Source organism: Oncorhynchus mykiss, chromosome 15 (assembly GCF_013265735.2).
Source record: "Oncorhynchus mykiss isolate Arlee chromosome 15, USDA_OmykA_1.1, whole genome shotgun sequence".
In the NCBI taxonomy this organism is placed as follows: domain Eukaryota; kingdom Metazoa; phylum Chordata; class Actinopteri; order Salmoniformes; family Salmonidae; genus Oncorhynchus; species Oncorhynchus mykiss.
This window is the reverse complement of record NC_048579.1, coordinates 6,074,950-6,096,155: the sequence shown is the minus strand read 5'-3', so window position 1 is coordinate 6,096,155 and position 21,206 is coordinate 6,074,950. Positions and strand designations below refer to the sequence as shown.

Sequence of the window (21,206 nt, the reverse complement as noted above, 5' to 3'; positions counted from 1 at the left end):
TTCTAAAGGACAGCTCTGTGTTCTAAAGGACAGCTCAGTGTTCTAAACATAGTCTGTGTTCTAAAGGACAGCTCTGTGTTCTAAAGGACAGCTCTGTGTTCTAAAGGACAGCTCTGTGGGGACTTCAAGTCCATCAGAGGGTTATTTTATTTAGCAGATTGTAAAGGTCTGGCCCGAGAGTCTCTTATCTCCCTGCTAAACACACAAACAAACAACTGCGAAAATAAAGGAAACACCAACATCGTGTGTTAATCGGCTACCAGAACAGCTTCAATGCGCCTTGGCATAGATTCTATTGGAGGGATGTGACACCATTCTTCGACGAGACATTCTATAATTTAGAGTTTTGTTGATTGTGGTGGAAAACCCAGTCTCAGGCTTCGCTACAGAATCTCCCATAAGTGGTATATTGTGAAATCTCAGCAAGTTGAGCAGTATTCACCACTGAAGCTCCTGCCAAACGTGCCCCGACAATTACACCTCTTTCAAAGTCCCTGAGATCTCTTCTTCTAGCCATGGTAGCCTTAATAATGGGCAACTGGGCATTTTTATACATGACCTTACGCATGGTGGGATGTTAATTCCACACCTGTGTGAAAGTACAGTTGAAGTCGGAAGTTTACATACACTTGGGTTGGTTAGTCATTAAAACTCGTTTTCGAACCACTCTACACATTTCTTGTTAGCAAACTATAGTTTTGGCAAGTCGGTTAGGACATCTACTTTGTGCATGACAAGTCAATTTTCCATTAAATCAAATCAAATCTTATTTGTCACATACACATGGTTAGCAGATGTTAATGCGAGTGTAGCGAAATGCTTGTGCTTCTAGTTCCGACAATGCAGTAATAACAAGTAATCTAACTAACAATTCCAAAACTACTGTCTTGTACACAGTGTGAGGGGATAAAGAATATGTACATAAGGATATATGAATGAGTGATGGCACAGAGCAGCATAGGCAAGATACAGTAGATGGTATCGAGTACAGTATATACATATGAGATGAGTATGTAAACAAAGTGGCATAGTTAAAGTGGCTAGTGATACATGTATTGTTTACAGACAGTTTATTTCACTTTTAATTCACTGTATCATTCTTCCAGTGGGTGAGAAGTTTACATACACTAAGTTGACTGTGCCTTTAAACAGCTTGGAAAATTCCAGAAAATTATGTCATGGCTTTAGAAGCTTCTTCAGAAGCTAACTGACATCATGTGAGTCAATTGGAGGTGTACCTTTGGATGTATTTCAAACTCAGTGTACCTTCAAACTCAATGCCTCTTTGCTTGACATGATGGGAAAATCAAAATAAATCAGCCAAGACCTCAGAAAGAAAATTGTAGACCTCCACAAGTCTGGTTCATCCTTGGGAGCAATTTCCAAACACCTGAAGGTACCACGTTCATCTGTACAAACAATAGTACGCAAGTATAAACACCATGGGACAACGCAGCCGTCATACCGCTCAGGAAGGAGACGCGTTCTGTCTCCTAGAGATGAACATACTTTGGTGTGAAAAGTGCAGATCAATCCCAGAACAGCAGCAAAGGACCTTGTGAAGATGCTGGAGGAAACAGGTACAAAAGTATCTATATCCACAGTAAAACGAGTCCTATATCGACATAACCTGAAAGGCCGCTCAGCAAGGAAGATGCCCCTGCTCCAAAATCCCCATAAAAAAACAGACTACTGTTTCTAACTGCACATGGGGACAAAGATTGTACTTTTTGGAGAAATGTCCTCTGGTCTGATGAAACAAAAATAGAACTGTTTGGCCATAATGACCATCGTTATGGTTGGAGGAAAAAGGGGGAGGCTTGCAAGCCGAAGAACACCATCCCAACCGTGAAGCACGGGGGTGGCAACATCATGTTGTGGGTGTGATTTGCAGTAGGAGGGACTGGTGCACTTCACAAAATAGATGGCATCATGAGTGAGGAAAATTATGGGGATATATTGAAGCAACTTCTCAAGACATCAGTCAGGAAGTTAAAGCTTGGTCGCAAATGGGTCTTCCAAATGGACAATGACCCCAAGCATACTTTCAAAGTTGTGGGAAAATGGCTTAAGGACAACAGAGTTAATGTATTGGAGTGGCCATCACAAAGCCCTGACCTCAATCCTATAGAAAATATGTGGGCAGAACTGAAAAAACGTGTGCGAGCAAGGAGGCCTACAAACCTGACTCAGTTACACCAACTCTGTCAGGAGGAATGGGCCAAAATTAATCAAATTTATTGTGGGAAGCTTGTGGAAGTCTACCCGAAACATTTGACCCAAGTTAAACAATTTAAAGGCAATGCTACCAAATACTAATTGAGGGTATGTAAACTTCTGACCCACTGGGAATGTGATGAAATAAATAAAAGGTGAAATAAATAATTCTCTCTACTATTATTCTGACATTTCACATTCTTAAAATAAAGTGATCCTAACTGACCTTAGACAGGGAATTTTTACTAGGATTAAATATATTTGGCTAAGGTGTAGGTAAACCTCTGACTTCAACTGTACATGCTTTCAATATACATCGTGTCCCTTACTTACTCAAGTGTTTCCTTTATTTTGGCAGCTACCTGAACATACACGCGCGTACTAATCTGTCTGGTCTTAAAAACTAAGTGCACACTACTAATTACGATATAGCATTATCTAACGTATCAGCCCAGGTCAAGCCCCATAACTAGCTAGCAGTATTACATCATACAGCTCTCATTAGACTAAATTATTCACTAGATGAGTCGTACGGAGAAGGGGCCCAACGAAGTGTTTGCACCCGATACGCAGACACTGGGGTGAAGTAAAGAAATACAAAGCTTTTATCCCATTCGGGGACCCGATACGACGGTTAACTGCTACAGAACCCCTACGGGCTTCTTTCTGTGTGTGTTTCAGAGTGCTTCGTGAGTTGGACTGTAGCGCCACTGATTTACAACCAGCTAATAAGACCAAGGTTTATCACCAGTATGAAATAACATAGTGGTCTGCTCGGGGGGTCACGGGGATGACCTGACCCCTAACACAGTGGTCTGCTCAGGGGTCATGGAGATGACCTGACCCCTCATTAGACCCCTAACACAGTGGTCTGCTCAGGGGTCATGGAGATGACCTGACCCCTCATTAGACCCCTAACACAATGGTCTGCTCGGAGGTCATGGAGATGACCTGACCCCTCATTAGACCCCTTACACAATGGTCTGCTCGGGGGTCATGGAGATGACCTGACCCCTCATTAGACCCATAACACAATGGTCTGCTCAGGGGTCATGGAGATGACTGACCCCTAACACAGTGGTCTGCTCAGGGGTCACGGAGATGACCTGACCCCTCATTAGACCCCTAACACAGGGTCTGCTCAGGGGTCATGGACATGACCTGACCCCTCATTAGACCCCTAACACAGTGGTCTGCTCGGGGGTCATGGAGATGACCTGACCCCTAACACAGTGGTCTGCTCGGGGGTCATGGAGATGACCTGACCCCTAACACAGTGGTCTGCTCGGGGGTCATGGAGATGACCTGACCCCTAACACAGTGGTCTGCTCAGGGGTCACGGAGATGACCTGACCCCTCATTAGACCCCTAACACAGGGTCTGCTCAGGGGTCATGGACATGACCTGACCCCTCATTAGACCCCTAACACAGTGGTCTGCTCGGGGGTCATGGAGATGACCTGACCCCTAACACAGTGGTCTGCTCGGGGGTCATGGAGATGACCTGACCCCTAACACAATGGTCTGCTCGGAGGTCATGGACATGACCTGACCCCTCATTAGACCCATAACACAATGGTCTGCTCAGGGGTCATGGAGATGACCTGACCCCTAACACAGTGGTCTGCTCAGGGGTCACGGAGATGACCTGACCCCTCATTAGACCCCTAACACAGGGTCTGCTCAGTGGTCATGGACATGACCTGACCCCTCATTAGACCCCTAACACAGTGGTCTGCTCGGGGGTCATGGAGATGACCTGACCCCTAACACAGTGGTCTGCTCGGGGGTCATGGAGATGACCTGACCCCTAACACAGTGGTCTGCTCGGGGGTCATGGAGATGACCTGACCCCTAACACAGTGGTCTGCTCGGAGGTCATGGAGATGACCTGACCCCTCATTAGACCCCTTACACAATGGTCTGCTCGGGGGTCATGGAGATGACCTGACCCCTCATTAGACCCATAACACAATGGTCTGCTCAGGGGTCATGGAGATTACCTGACCCCTAACACAGTGGTCTGCTCAGGGGTCACGGAGATGACCTGACCCCTCATTAGACCCCTAACACAGGGTCTGCTCAGGGGTCATGGACATGACCTGACCCCTCATTAGACCCCTAACACAGTGGTCTGCTCGGGGGTCATGGAGATGACCTGACCCCTAACACAGTGGTCTGCTCGGGGGTCATGGAGATGACCTGACCCCTAACACAATGGTCTGCTCGGAGGTCATGGACATGACCTGACCCCTCATTAGACCCATAACACAATGGTCTGCTCAGGGGTCATGGAGATGACCTGACCCCTAACACAGTGGTCTGCTCAGGGGTCACGGAGATGACCTGACCCCTCATTAGACCCCTAACACAGGGTCTGCTCAGGGGTCATGGACATGACCTGACCCCTCATTAGACCCCTAACACAGTGGTCTGCTCGGGGGTCATGGAGATGACCTGACCCCTAACACAGTGGTCTGCTCGGGGGTCATGGAGATGACCTGACCCCTAACACAGTGGTCTGCTCGGGGGTCATGGAGATGACCTGACCCCTAACACAGTGGTCTGCTCGGAGGTCATGGAGATGACCTGACCCCTCATTAGACCCCTTACACAATGGTCTGCTCGGGGGTCATGGAGATGACCTGACCCCTCATTAGACCCATAACACAATGGTCTGCTCAGGGGTCATGGAGATTACCTGACCCCTAACACAGTGGTCTGCTCAGGGGTCACGGAGATGACCTGACCCCTCATTAGACCCCTAACACAGGGTCTGCTCAGGGGTCATGGACATGACCTGACCCCTCATTAGACCCCTAACACAGTGGTCTGCTCGGGGGTCATGGAGATGACCTGACCCCTAACACAGTGGTCTGCTCGGGGGTCATGGAGATGACCTGACCCCTAACACAATGGTCTGCTCGGAGGTCATGGAGATGACCTGACCCCTCATTAGACCCATAACACAATGGTCTGCTCAGGGGTCATGGAGATGACCTGACCCCTAACACAGTGGTCTGCTCAGGGGTCACGGAGATGACCTGACCCCTCATTAGACCCCTAACACAGGGTCTGCTCAGGGGTCATGGACATGACCTGACCCCTCATTAGACCCCTAACACAGTGGTCTGCTCGGGGGTCATGGAGATGACCTGACCCCTAACACAGTGGTCTGCTCGGGGGTCATGGAGATGACCTGACCCCTAACACAGTGGTCTGCTCGGGGGTCATGGACATGACCTGACCCCTAACACAGTGGTCTGCTCAGGGGTCACGGAGATGACCTGACCCCTCATTAGACCCATAACACAATGGTCTGCTCAGGGGTCATGGAGATGACTGACCCCTAACACAGTGGTCTGCTCAGGGGTCACGGAGATGACCTGACCCCTCATTAGACCCCTAACACAGGGTCTGCTCAGGGGTCATGGACATGACCTGACCCCTCATTAGACCCCTAACACAGTGGTCTGCTCGGGGGTCATGGAGATGACCTGACCCCTAACACAGTGGTCTGCTCGGGGATCATGGAGATGACCTGACCCCTAACACAGTGGTCTGCTCGGGGGTCATGGAGATGACCTGACCCCTAACACAGTGGTCTGCTCAGGGGTCACGGAGATGACCTGACCCCTCATTAGACCCCTTACACAATGGTCTGCTCGGGGGTCATGGAGATGACCTGACCCCTCATTAGACCCATAACACAATGGTCTGCTCAGGGGTCATGGAGATTACCTGACCCCTAACACAGTGGTCTGCTCAGGGGTCACGGAGATGACCTGACCCCTCATTAGACCCCTAACACAGGGTCTGCTCGGGGGTCATGGAGATGACCTGACCCCTAACACAGTGGTCTGCTCGGGGGTCATGGAGATGACCTGACCCCTAACACAATGGTCTGCTCGGAGGTCATGGACATGACCTGACCCCTCATTAGACCCATAACACAATGGTCTGCTCAGGGGTCATGGAGATGACCTGACCCCTAACACAGTGGTCTGCTCAGGGGTCACGGAGATGACCTGACCCCTCATTAGACCCCTAACACAGGGTCTGCTCAGGGGTCATGGACATGACCTGACCCCTCATTAGACCCCTAACACAGTGGTCTGCTCGGGGGTCATGGAGATGACCTGACCCCTAACACAGTGGTCTGCTCGGGGGTCATGGAGATGACCTGACCCCTAACACAGTGGTCTGCTCGGGGGTCATGGAGATGACCTGACCCCTAACACAGTGGTCTGCTCGGAGGTCATGGAGATGACCTGACCCCTCATTAGACCCCTTACACAATGGTCTGCTCGGGGGTCATGGAGATGACCTGACCCCTCATTAGACCCATAACACAATGGTCTGCTCAGGGGTCATGGAGATTACCTGACCCCTAACACAGTGGTCTGCTCAGGGGTCACGGAGATGACCTGACCCCTCATTAGACCCCTAACACAGGGTCTGCTCAGGGGTCATGGACATGACCTGACCCCTCATTAGACCCCTAACACAGTGGTCTGCTCGGGGGTTATGGAGATGACCTGACCCCTAACACAGTGGTCTGCTCGGGGGTCATGGAGATGACCTGACCCCTAACACAATGGTCTGCTCGGAGGTCATGGAGATGACCTGACCCCTCATTAGACCCATAACACAATGGTCTGCTCAGGGGTCATGGAGATGACCTGACCCCTAACACAGTGGTCTGCTCAGGGGTCACGGAGATGACCTGACCCCTCATTAGACCCCTAACACAGGGTCTGCTCAGGGGTCATGGACATGACCTGACCCCTCATTAGACCCCTAACACAGTGGTCTGCTCGGGGGTCATGGAGATGACCTGACCCCTAACACAGTGGTCTGCTCGGGGGTCATGGAGATGACCTGACCCCTAACACAGTGGTCTGCTCGGGGGTCATGGAGATGACCTGACCCCTAACACAGTGGTCTGCTCAGGGGTCACGGAGATGACCTGACCCCTCATTAGACCCCTAACACAGGGTCTGCTCAGGGGTCATGGACATGACCTGACCCTCATTAGACCCCTAACACAGTGGTCTGCTCGGGGGTCATGGAGATGACCTGACCCCTAACACAGTGGTCTGCTCGGGGGTCATGGAGATGACTTGACCCCTAACACAATGGTCTGCTCGGAGGTCATGGGGATGACCTGACCCCTCATTAGACCCATAACACAATGGTCTGCTCAGGGGTCATGGAGATGACCTGACCCCTAACACAGTGGTCTGCTCAGGGGTCACGGAGATGACCTGACCCCTCATTAGACCCCTAACACAGGGTCTGCTCAGGGGTCATGGACATGACCTGACCCCTCATTAGACCCCTAACACAGTGGTCTGCTCGGGGGTCATGGAGATGACCTGACCCCTAACACAGTGGTCTGCTCGGGGGTCATGGAGATGACCTGACCCCTAACACAGTGGTCTGCTCGGGGGTCATGGAGATGACCTGACCCCTAACACAGTGGTCTGCTCAGGGGTCACGGAGATGACCTGACCCCTCATTAGACCCCTAACACAGGGTCTGCTCAGGGGTCATGGACATGACCTGACCCCTCATTAGACCCCTAACACAGTGGTCTGCTCGGGGGTCATGGAGATGACCTGACCCCTAACACAGTGGTCTGCTCGGGGGTCATGGAGATGACCTGACCCCTAACACAATGGTCTGCTCGGAGGTCATGGAGATGACCTGACCCCTCATTAGACCCATAACACAATGGTCTGCTCAGGGGTCATGGAGATGACCTGACCCCTAACACAGTGGTCTGCTCAGGGGTCATGGACATGACCTGACCCCTCATTAGACCCCTAACACAGTGGTCTGCTCGGGGGTCATGGAGATGACCTGACCCCTAACACAGTGGTCTGCTCGGGGGTCATGGAGATGACCTGACCCCTAACACAGTGGTCTGCTCGGGGGTCATGGAGATGACCTGCACCCTCATTAGACACATTATACTGTCTATATGAGAATATATATACAGATATCACTACTGTAGAGTCCTATAGGAGATACAAACCATATGTTCAGTACTAGTCAAAAGTTTGGACACAGTTACTCATTCAAGGTTTTTCTTCTTTTTACTATGTTCTACATTGTAGAATAATAGTGAAGACATCAGAACTATGAAATAACACATATGGAATCATGTATTAACCAAAACAGTGATAAAACAAAATCAAAGTATATTTTCTATTTTAGATTCTTCAAAGTAGCCACCCTTTGTCTTGATGACCAGCTTTGAACATCTAGTATTCGGTCAGACCCCTGTTTCGCCTCCAGAACGGCCTGAATTATTCGGGACATTCAACAAGTTTGTCGGAAAAACGTTCCACAGGGATGTTGGTCCACGCTGACGGAAAGGCCATCCCACAGTTTCTGCTGATTGGACGCCGGATACATCATGCTGCTAACAGCCCGTTCCCTGTCATCTCATTATGCTCTATTGGGTTGAAGTCTGGGGACTGACCAGGACACTCAGGTAAACTGAACTCGCTGTCATGTTCCAGGTGATGTTTTTCCTTTTTCCTCAATTGTCCAGTGTTGGTGATCGCGTTCCGACTGGAGCCGCTTCTTCTTGTTTTTAGCTGATAGGATTGGAACCCCCGGGGTGGTCGTCTGCTGCAATAGCCAATCCGTGACGAGTTGTGCGTTCCCCGAGACGTCGTTCTGCACACCACTGTTATTTATCTGTCTGTGACCCCTCTGTTTGCTTGCACGATTCTTGCCATTCTCCTTCGACCTTCGACCTTAAGACACTGTCGTGTGTGAAAAGCCGAGGAGGCTGTTTCTGAGATAATGGAACCAGCACGCGCCTGGCACCGACGATCGTACCGCAAATCTCTTAGGTCACTTGTTTACTCCATACTAACGTTCAATGGAACAGTAACTGAATGTCTCGATGCCTGTCTGCCTGCTTTATATAACAAAGTCACGTGACCCACTGTCTGTAGGAGCGATCCATTTTCGCAAACGGGGGTGGTGTACCTAATAAACTGGACGATGAGTGTGCACATCTGCTTTATATGACAAAGTCACGTGACTCACTGTCTGTAGGAGCGATCCATTTTCGCGGACAGAGGGTGGTGTACCTAATGAACTGTCTGGTAAGTGTACGTCTATGTAATTGACCCGTTCCTCGTCCCAGGTTCAGACTTCATACAAACACTATGTAAGAGTAAGTATGCTTATGTTTCTCATATAGATAATGTATGTATTATGTCTAGTGTGTAACGTACAGCGTCTATTTTATATACCGCAGTACCTTGTGTTTAATACTATTTTTCCCCTGAGGACATTAAAGTTCATCCTGTCCTTTCTGTCTGTTTTATGTACCTTACCTGTTCCTGTCCCATTGAGGTCATTCCAGGCGAGGTGATCATCTGTCCGGCCATCTGACCCACAGGGGCCATGCCGCTGGCGTTGGTAGCCATGGAGACGTTGAGGTTCATTCCGTTGCCGTTGTACATGGCTGCGCCCCCGTTGGTCTGCTGCTGCTGGGTGAACTGGGGCGGAGACTGCTGAGTACTGAACATACTGGAGGAAGGAGAGAGAGAGAGATAACGAGAGAGAGAGATAACAAGAGAGAGAAAGACCAAGAGAGAGAGAGAAAGACCGAGAGAGAGAGAGAGAGAGAGAGATAACGAGAGAGAGAGATAACGAGAGAGAGAGACCAAGAGAGAGAAAATGAGAGAAAATGAGAGAGAGAAAATGAGAGAAAATGAGAGAGAGAGAGAGAGAGAGATAACGAGAGAGAAAATGAGAGGTAGAGAGAGAGAGATAACGAGAGAGAGAAAATGAGAGATAGAGAGAGAGAGAGAGAGGAGACAACGACCAAGAGAGAGAGAGCTAATATTTGTAGACAGATTGTTAACAGACAACTGAATATCTGATAAGAAACATTGTAATAAAGAATGAGCTCTCTATGAGCCCTCTATGAGCCCTCTATGAGCTCTCTATGAGCTTTCTCTTTGACCTCTGATTATTGGGACAGTTTTACTGTACAGGTTTTCACAGCCCAACCCTGTCCCCCCCCCTCTTTCTCACTCACCTGTTTCCTCCCATGTTCCCCTGGGGCGGCCAACCGTTTAGGTCAGGCGACGCCTGGAAATTGGCGTTGCCCTGCTGCTGCATCATGGGGGATTGGGCGTGGGCCATCCTGGGGGACAACAGGGGACTCTGGGGCGTGGCCTGACCCCCAAACCCTCCGTCAGGCTGCTGGGACATACCTGGTAGGGTTAGAGGTCAGGGGTCAGTACTGAGGGGTGGGGGGGGGGGGGGGGGGTTAAAGGTCAAACAGGTCTGGTCTAGGATGCTCCTGGGTGATGTTTCCCTAGGTACAGATCTAGGATCAGCTTTCTGTTCCCCAATCCTAACCTTTACACAGTGTTTCCCAAACTCAGTCTCGGGGACCGCAAGGCGTGCACACTATTCCCCCCCCCCCTAACACTACACAACTGATTCAAATAATCAAAGCTTAATGATGAGTTGATTATTTTAAAATCCGCTGTGTAGATCTGTGTGTGGGGTGGGGGGGCGGGGGGGGGGGGACGAACACGAAACTTGTACCCATTGGGAAAAATACTAAACTGACCCAAGGTCAGCGTCTAGGGGCGACTTCACCTTGGCCTACACCATCTAAAAACATCGCTATAACACTGATGTAGCCATACATTTTATAATAATAATAATAATCATTTAAAAATACATTTAAATGTAGGACTCTCTTTTTCAGTGAAAGACAATTGCAAAGTGCTACATATGTTGTAACTGAAACATCTTTCCAGACTGATTATATTAATGGGTGTGTCGGTCCCTGACCGATTTAAACTGAACAGAAATGAGTTAATTCCCTCCCAGTACTCTAAAGGTTAAAGGACAGTCAGCGACACAGGTACACCTGATGGAAACAGCCACAAACACACAGTATATACACTCTCAGAACAGGAAAACAAACCACTGACTGAAAACAAAAAGGATTCAGTCATATTTAGTTACCTCTCTGACTGAAAACAAAAAGGATTCAGTCATATTCAGTTACCTCTCTGACAGAATACAAACATGTCCTCTCAATAGTTGACTTACTAAGAGTCCACGCACGCACGCACACACACACACACACACTAAAGGTTCAGAGGTCATCTGTTAGTGTTCAGGGAGTGTACAGGCATTCCAACGGTAGGGAGGACTACATGCATGTTAGTGGTCTTGTCCAAAATTCTACCCTAATCCTTACATAGTGCACTCCCCTTTGACCAGAGGGCTCTGTAGGGAATAGGGTGCCATTTTGGGACACACACACACACACACACACACACACACACACACACACACACACACACACACACACACACACACACACACACACATTTAGTGTGAGCAGCCGAGGATAGAGGGAGTGGAGGAATGCAAGGATGGGGGAGAGAGAGAGAGGTGAGAGAGAGGGAGAGGGATCAACCACACCACCCACCACCACACTATGTCACACAGGACTATTTTCCAGATTAACCTGGGGTTACGTACTACACTGGGAGACTAAGGGGGATTAAAATCAGATTTATGTCTGATTAAATATTGATCTGATTGATATGCATTAAATGGGAAATTCAGTCACATCAAGCAGCATTACAAAGTCCCAATAAAATATACAACCAGCACGGTAACATACTGTAAAAATGAAAATACTTGTATTTACAATGTATGTAAAAGGTTGTGTTTATCACATAACTCTTCTCTTCCTAACACTGACTGAGCTGATTTATAAAAGGTAAAACGTTTTTTACTTGTCTTTTACGTACCTTAGTTTAACGCTCTGGCTGTTATCTTACTACATTTGTACACACTGTATATAGATTTTTTTCTATTGTGTTATTGACTGTACGTTTTGTTTATTCCATGTGTAACTCTGTTGTTGTTGTTTGTGTCGCACTGCTTTGCTTTATTATTGGCCAGGTCGCAGTTGTAAATGAGAACTTGTTCTCAACTGGCCTACCTGGTTAAATAAAATTATTTAAAAAAAAAAAAATATATATATATATATATATATATATATATATATATATATATATATATATATATATATATATATATATATATATATAATTGATAAGGGTGTCTGTCTGCTAAATGTACTTTGTATGGTACCATTTCCTGTCCATCTACTGCCCTCTAGTGGAACATATGTTTTATGGCCTAAATCAGTATAACCAATCAGGATGGGCTATTAAATCAGGATGACCAATAAGGATTGGCTATTAAATCAGGAGGACCAATCTGGATTGGCTATTAAATCAGGAGGACCAATCAGGATGGGCTATTAAATCAGGATGACCAATAAGGATTGGCTATTAAATCAGGAGGACCAATCAGGATTGGCTATTAATCAGGAGGTAACTCCATGTGTAACTCTGTGTCGTTGTATATGTCTCACTGCTTTGCTTTATCTTGGTCAGGGTCGCAATTGTAAATGAGAACTTGTTCTCAACTAGCCTAACCTGGTTAAATAAAGGTGTTCTCAACTAGCCTACCTGGTTAAATAAAGGTGTTCTCAACTGGCCTACCTGGTTAAATAAAGGTGTTCTCAACTGGCCTACCTGGTTAAATAAAGGTGTTCTCAACTAGCCTACCTGGTTAAATAAAGGTGTTCTCAACTAGCCTACCTGGTTAAATAAAGGTGAAATAAATAGATTCATCTAATCGTTATCAATGTAGTGGTCATTTGAGGGTGAGCAGCATAGCACTTATATTAAGCATGTAATGCTGTATGGCTGGACAGACACACCCCTGGGGTAGGAAGGGGGGTATGGCTGGACAGGCACACCCCTGGGGTAGGGTGGTGGGGTATGGCTGGACAGGCACACCCCTGGGTTAGAGGGGGGAGGGTGGCTGGACAGACACACCCCTGAGGTAGGGCAGGGGGGTATGGCTGGACAGACACACCCCTGGGGTAGGGGGGAGTGGCTAGACAGACACACCCCTGGGTTAGAGGGGAGTGGTTGGACAGACACACCCCTGGGGTAGGGGGGAGTGGCTGGACAGACACACCCCTGGGGTAGGGGGGAGTGGCTGGACAGACACACCCCTGGGGTAGGGGGGAGTGGCTGGACAGACACACCCCTGGGGTAGGGGGAGTGGCTGGACAGGCACACCCCTGGGGTAGGGGGAGTGGCTGGACAGACACACCCCTGGGGTAGAGGGGGGGGTGGCTGGACAGACACACCCCTGGGGTAGGGGGGGTGGCTGGACAGACACACCCCTGGGGTAGGGGGTATGGCTGGTGCGTTGTAAGACCGTAGTACCTGAGTTTGGGAACTGAAAGGCACTGAGCTGCTGTACATGAGGGCTGACTACGTCCCCAGACTGTCCTGATCCCCCCATCATCATCATCATCTGGGAGGAAGGAGAGCCATGCAGGGCTTGGTGGGGGGGGAGAGAGGAGGGCAGGCTGGGCGAGATGGGGGAGAAAGGGCTGGTAGAGGGGTGAGGAGGAGGAGGAGGTGTGGCCAGGCCTGGGCCTGTACTGGTACCGTAGCTGGGTGGGTAGGGGAACTGCTGGGGATTGGTGGTCTGTGGGATCCGAGGGTTACTCAGGCCTCCTGATAGGCCACTTGCAGCAGCCACCGCGGCGGCGGCCATATTGGCAGGTAGGTTGAGTCCCTGGGTTCTCATCGCCATGTTCCTCTGCTGCTGCTGTTGCTGCTGCTGTCTCTGATGCTCCAGCTGGCGTTGCCGCAGGTGGTTGTTGAGGAGTTCTCTCTGCCGTTGTGCCAACATCTGTGCATTGATGGTCCCCTGGGAAGAGAAAGAAAAGGAGACAGAGTTAGAGTGAACAACTTCTACAAAATGATCATTGGTTTCTGGTGAATTAAAATACTGGTATTTTGATTATTATCTGGTTACTGAGCGTGTCAGGAAGTTACCCGGTTGGGGTTGTTGGACTGTAGAGGATCATATTGATATATAATCTCAGGAAGTTACCTGGTTGGGGTGTTGGACTGTAGAGGATCATATTGATATATAATCTCAGGAAGTTACCTGGTTGGGGTGTTGGACTGTAGAGGATCATATTGATATATAATCTCAGTTACCTGGTTGGGGTTGTTGGACTGTAGAGAATCATATTGATATATAATCTCAGTTACCTGGTTGGGGTGTTGGACTGTAGAGGATCATATTGATATATAATCTCAGTTACCTGGTTGGTGTTGTTGGACTGTAGAGGTTCATATTGATATATAATCTCAGTTACCTGGTTGGTGTTGTTGGACTGTAGAGAATCATATTGATATATAATCTCAGTAAATTACCTGGTTGGGGTGTTGGACTGTAGAGGTTCATATTGATATATAATCTCAGTTACCTGGTTGGTGTTGTTGGACTGTAGAGAATCATATTGATATATAATCTCAGTAAATTACCTGGTTGGGGTGTTGGACTGTAGAGGTTCATATTGATATATAATCTCAGTTACCTGGTTGGTGTTGTTGGACTGTAGAGGATCATATTGATATATAATCTCAGTTACCTGGTTGGGGTTGTTGGACTGTAGAGGATCATATTGATATATAATCTCAGTTACCTGGTTGGGGTTGTTGGACTGTAGAGGATCATATTGATATATAATCTCAGTTACCTGGTTGGGTTGTTGGACTGTAGAGGTTCATATTGATATATAATCTCAGGAAGTTACCTGGTTGGGTTGTTGGACTGTAGAGGATCATATTGATATATAATCTCAGGAAGTTACCTGGTTGGGGTGTTGGACTGTAGAGAATCATATTGATATATAATCTCAGTAAATTACCTGGTTGGTGTTGTTGGACTGTAGAGGTTCATATTGATATATAATCTCAGTTACCTGGTTGGGTTGTTGGACTGTAGAGGATCATATTGATATATAATCTCAGTTACCTGGTTGGTGTTGTTGGACTGTAGAGGATCATATTGATATATAATCTCAGGAAGTTACCTGGTTGGGGTTGTTGGACTGTAGAGGTTTATATTGATATATAATCTCAGTTACCTGGTTGGGGTGTTGGACTGTAGAGGTTCATATTGATATATAATCTCAGTTACCTGGTTGGGGTGTTGGACTGTAGAGGATCATATTGATATATAATCTCAGTTACCTGGTTGGGTTGTTGGACTGTAGAGGATCATATTGATATATAATCTCAGTTACCTGGTTGGAGTTGTTGGACTGTAGAGGATCATATTGATATATAATATCAGGAAGTTACCTGGTTGGGGTGTTGGACTGTAGAGGTTCATATTGATATATAATCTCAGTTACCTGGTTGGTGTTGTTGGACTGTAGAGAATCATATTGATATATAATCTCAGTAAATTACCTGGTTGGGGTGTTGGACTGTAGAGGTTCATATTGATATATAATCTCAGTTACCTGGTTGGGGTTGTTGGACTGTAGAGGTTCATATTGATATATAATCTCAGTTACCTGGTTGGGGTTGTTGGACTGTAGAGGTTCATATTGATATATAATCTCAGTTACCTGGTTGGTGTTGTTGGACTGTAGAGAATCATATTGATATATAATCTCAGGAAGTTACCTGGTTGGGGTTGTTGGACTGTAGAGGATCATATTGATATATAATCTCAGTAAATTACCTGGTTGGTGTTGTTGGACTGTAGAGGTTCATATTGATATATAATCTCAGTTACCTGGTTGGTGTTGTTGGACTGTAGAGGATCATATTGATATATAATCTCAGTTACCTGGTTGGGGTTGTTGGACTGTAGAGGATCATATTGATATATAATCTCAGTAAATTACCTGGTTGGTGTTGTTGGACTGTAGAGGTTCATATTGATATATAATCTCAGTAAATTACCTGGTTGGTGTTGTTGGACTGTAGAGGATCATATTGATATATAATCTCAGTTACCTGGTTGGGGTGTTGGACTGTAGAGGATCATATTGATATATAATCTCAGGAAGTTACCTGGTTGGTGTTGTTGGACTGTAGAGGTTCATATTGATATATAATCTCAGTTACCTGGTTGGGGTTGTTGGACTGTAAAGTTGGGTTCATATTGGACACTCCACTCATCTGGTTCATCATTGGCTGGCGGTTCTGAGGAGAACAGGTTAACAGGTACTTTATACCATCGGCACACATTGATGTCATGCTTCTGAAAAAGCCATACAGGGATCAGGCACACTGCTTTGACGTGACCCCAGAGCTCTAGTATCGAACGTAACATCCCCACTAGTCAAGGCTGTGATAAGCAACACAATACCCAAACAGGAAACCCACATTGTGAAGACCTGGCCAGACCTTGTCCGGTTACACTTCCTTCCACACAGCTATCGACCTGGCCTCACAGGGAGGTTATATGAAGCCCAGTAGTGACCAGTTGTAACAGTCTGTTTAGTCAGATACAAACCCAGTAGTGACCAGTTGTAACAGTCTGTTTACAGTCAGATATAAACCCAGTAGTGACCAGTTGTAACAGTCTGTTTAGTCAGATACAAACCCAGTAGTGACCAGTTGTAACAGTCTGTTTAGTCAGATACAAACCCAGTAGTGACCAGTTGTAACAGTCTGTTTACAGTCAGATATAAACCCAGTAGTGACCAGTTGTAACAGTCTGTTTAGTCAGATACAAACCCAGTAGTGACCAGTTGTAACAGTCTGTTTACAGTCAGATATAAACCCAGTAGTGACCAGTTGTAACAGTCTGTTTAGTCAGATACAAACCCAGTAGTGACCAGTTGTAACAGTCTGTTTACAGTCAGATATAAACCCAGTAGTGACCAGTTGTAACAGTCTGTTTACAGTCAGATATAAACCCAGTAGTGACCAGTTGTAACAGTCTGTTTACAGTCAGATATAAACCCAGTAGTGACCAGTTGTAACAGTCTGTTTACAGTCAGATATAAACCCAGTAGTGACCAGTTGTAATAGTCTGTTTACTGTCAGATATAAACCCAGTAGTGACCAGTTGTAACAGTCTGTTTACAGTCAGATATAAACCCAGTAGTGACCAGTTGTAACAGTCTGTTTACAGTCAGATATAAACCCAGTAGTGACCAGTTGTAACAGTCTGTTTAGTCAGATATAAACCCAGTAGTGACCAGTTGTAACAGTCTGTTTACAGTCAGATATAAACCCAGTAGTGACCAGTTGTAATAGTCTGTTTACTGTCAGATATAAACCCAGTAGTGACCAGTTGTAACAGTCTGTTTACAGTCAGATATAAACCCAGTAGTGACCAGTTGTAACAGTCTGTTTACTGTCAGATATAAACCCAGTAGTGACCAGTTGTAACAGTCTGTTTACTGTCAGATATAAACCAAGTAGTGACCAGTTGTAACAGTCTGTTTAGTCAGATATAAACCCAGTAGTGACCAGTTGTAACAGTCTGTTTACTGTCAGATATAAACCCAGTAGTGACCAGTTGTAACAGTCTGTTTACTGTCAGATATAAACCAAGTAGTGACCAGTTGTAACAGTCTGTTTAGTCAGATATAAACCCAGTAGTGACCAGTTGTAACAGTCTGTTTACAGTCAGATATAAACCCAGTAGTGACCAGTTGTAATAGTCTGTTTAGTCAGATATAAACCCAGTAGTGACCAGTTGTAACAGTCTGTTTACAGTCAGATATAAACCCAGTAGTGACCAGTTGTAACAGTCTGTTTAGTCAGATATAAACCCAGTAGTGACCAGTTGTAACAGTCTGTTTACAGTCAGATATAAACCCAGTAGTGACCAGTTGTAACAGTCTGTTTAGTCAGATACAAACCCAGTAGTGACCAGTTGTAACAGTCTGTTTACTGTCAGATATAAACCCAGTAGTGACCAGTTGTAACAGTCTGTTTACAGTCAGATATAAACCCAGTAGTGACCAGTTGTAACAGTCTGTTTACAGTCAGATATAAACCCAGTAGTGACCAGTTGTAACAGTCTGTTTAGTCAGATACAAACCCAGTAGTGACCAGTTGTAACAGTCTGTTTACTGTCAGATATAAACCCAGTAGTGACCAGTTGTAACAGTCTGTTTAGTCAGATACAAACCCAGTAGTGACCAGTTGTAACAGTCTGTTTACTGTCAGATATAAACCCAGTAGTGACCAGTTGTAACAGTCTGTTTACAGTCAGATATAAACCCAGTAGTGACCAGTTGTAACAGTCTGTTTACAGTCAGATATAAACCCAGTAGTGACCAGTTGTAACAGTCTGTTTAGTCAGATATAAACCCAGTAGTGACCAGTTGTAACAGTCTGATTACAGTCAGATATAAACCCAGTAGTGACCAGTTGTAATAGTCTGTTTACAGTCAGATATAAACCCAGTAGTGACCAGTTGTAATAGTCTGTTTACTGTCAGATATAAACCCAGTAGTGACCAGTTGTAACAGTCTGTTTACAGTCAGATATAAACCCAGTAGTGACCAGTTGTAACAGTCTGTTTACTGTCAGATATAAACCCAGTAGTGACCAGTTGTAACAGTCTGTTTACTGTCAGATATAAACCAAGTAGTGACCAGTTGTAACAGTCTGTTTAGTCAGATATAAACCCAGTAGTGACCAGTTGTAACAGTCTGTTTACAGTCAGATATAAACCCAGTAGTGACCAGTTGTAATAGTCTGTTTACAGTCAGATATAAACCCAGTAGTGACCAGTTGTAACAGTCTGTTTACAGTCAGATATAAACCCAGTAGTGACCAGTTGTAACAGTCTGTTTAGTCAGATATAAACCCAGTAGTGACCAGTTGTAACAGTCTGTTTACAGTCAGATATAAACCCAGTAGTGACCAGTTGTAACAGTCTGTTTAGTCAGATACAAACCCAGTAGTGACCAGTTGTAACAGTCTGTTTACTGTCAGATATAAACCCAGTAGTGACCAGTTGTAACAGTCTGTTTACAGTCAGATATAAACCCAGTAGTGACCAGTTGTAACAGTCTGTTTACTGTCAGATATAAACCCAGTAGTGACCAGTTGTAACAGTCTGTTTACAGTCAGATATAAACCCAGTAGTGACCAGTTGTAACAGTCTGTTTAGTCAGATATAAACCCAGTAGTGACCAGTTGTAACAGTCTGTTTACAGTCAGATATAAACCCAGTAGTGACCAGTTGTAATAGTCTGTTTACTGTCAGATATAAACCCAGTAGTGACCAGTTGTAACAGTCTGTTTACAGTCAGATATAAACCCAGTAGTGACCAGTTGTAACAGTCTGTTTACAGTCAGATATAAACCCAGTAGTGACCAGTTGTAATAGTCTGTTTACTGTCAGATATAAACCCAGTAGTGACCAGTTGTAACAGTCTGTTTACAGTCAGATATAAACCCAGTAGTGACCAGTTGTAACAGTCTGTTTACAGTCAGATATAAACCCAGTAGTGACCAGTTGTAACAGTCTGTTTACAGTCAGATATAAACCCAGTAGTGACCAGTTGTAACAGTCTGTTTACTGTCAGATATAAACCCAGTAGTGACCAGTTGTAACAGTCTGTTTACAGTCAGATATAAACCCAGTAGTGACCAGTTGTAACAGTCTGTTTACAGTCAGATATAAACCCAGTAGTGACCAGTTGTAACAGTCTGTTTACAGTCAGATATAAACCCAGTAGTGACCAGTTGTAATAGTCTGTTTACTGTCAGATATAAACCCAGTAGTGACCAGTTGTAACAGTCTGTTTACAGTCAGATATAAACCCAGTAGTGACCAGTTGTAACAGTCTGTTTACAGTCAGATATAAACCCAGTAGTGACCAGTTGTAACAGTCTGTTTAGTCAGATATAAACCCAGTAGTGACCAGTTGTAACAGTCTGTTTACAGTCAGATATAAACCCAGTAGTGACCAGTTGTAATAGTCTGTTTACTGTCAGATATAAACCCAGTAGTGACCAGTTGTAACAGTCTGTTTACAGTCAGATATAAACCCAGTAGTGACCAGTTGTAACAGTCTGTTTACAGTCAGATATAAACCCAGTAGTGACCAGTTGTAACAGTCTGTTTAGTCAGATATAAACCCAGTAGTGACCAGTTGTAACAGTCTGTTTACAGTCAGATATAAACCCAGTAGTGACCAGTTGTAACAGTCTGTTTACAGTCAGATATAAACCCAGTAGTGACCAGTTGTAACAGTCTGTTTACAGTCAGATATAAACCCAGTAGTGACCAGTTGTAACAGTCTGTTTACAGTCAGATATAAACCCAGTAGTGACCAGTTGTAACAGTCTGTTTACAGTCAGATACAAACCCAGTAGTGACCAGTTGTAACAGTCTGTTTACTGTCAGATATAAACCCAGTAGTGACCAGTTGTAACAGTCTGTTTACAGTCAGATATAAACCCAGTAGTGACCAGTTGTAACAGTCTGTTTAGTCAGTGATCTGCCTGTGATGTCTCTTTATCCGTCCCTCCCAAACTCCGTCCGTCAGTCCCTCCCGCCGTCTCTCTGTCCTTCCCTCCGCCTGTCCCTCCGTCTTTCCGTCCGTTCTTCCCTCCGTCCGTCCTTCAGTCTCTCCGTCCTTCCGTCCGCCCGCCCGTCCGTCTGTCCCTCCGTTCTTCCCTCCGTCCGTCCTTCAGTCTCTCCGTCCTTCCGTGTCTCCGTCCGTCCGTCTCTCCGTCCGTCCTTCCGTCCGCCCGTCCGTCCGTCTGTCCCTCCGTTCTTCCCTCCGTCCGTCCTTCAGTCCCTCCGCCTGTCCGTCTCTCCGTCCGTCCTTCAGTCCCTCCGTCCGTCCGTCCGTCCTTCCCTCCGCCCGTCCTTCCCTCCGCCCGTCCGTCCGTCAGTCCCTCCATCCGTCCGTCCGTTCTTCCCTCCGTCCGTCTGTCTCTCCGTCCCTCCGTACTTCAGTCTCTGTCCGTTCTTCCATCTCTCCGTCCGTCCTTCCGCCTCTCCCTCAGTCCCTCCGTCCGTATCTCCGTCAGTTCCTCCCTCCGTCCGTCTCTCTCCCTCCGTCCGTCTCTCCGTCCGTCCGTCTCTCCGTCAGTCTC

At 46.4% G+C, this 21,206-nt stretch overlaps 1 protein-coding gene across 7 annotated transcripts in view; it reads right to left on the bottom strand.

Annotated features, from left to right (window-relative positions):
• The window catches only part of LOC110489533 (nuclear receptor coactivator 2), a 193,084-nt gene that overhangs the window by 11,694 nt on the left and 160,184 nt on the right, over positions 1 to 21,206 (bottom strand). For 5 of the 7 annotated variants that reach the window (XM_036945677.1, XM_036945678.1, XM_036945680.1 and 2 more), the window contains 4 exons: positions 16,254 to 16,331; positions 13,536 to 14,028; positions 10,289 to 10,466; positions 9,579 to 9,774 (listed from right to left, as the gene is read on the bottom strand). In XM_036945677.1, coding sequence (XP_036801572.1) covers positions 9,579 to 9,774; positions 10,289 to 10,466; positions 13,536 to 14,028; positions 16,254 to 16,331 — 945 coding nt within the window. The remainder of the gene's footprint in view (positions 1 to 9,578; positions 9,775 to 10,288; positions 10,467 to 13,535; positions 14,029 to 16,253; positions 16,332 to 21,206) is intronic. The other 2 variants (XM_036945681.1, XM_036945682.1) reach the window with 1 other exon arrangement.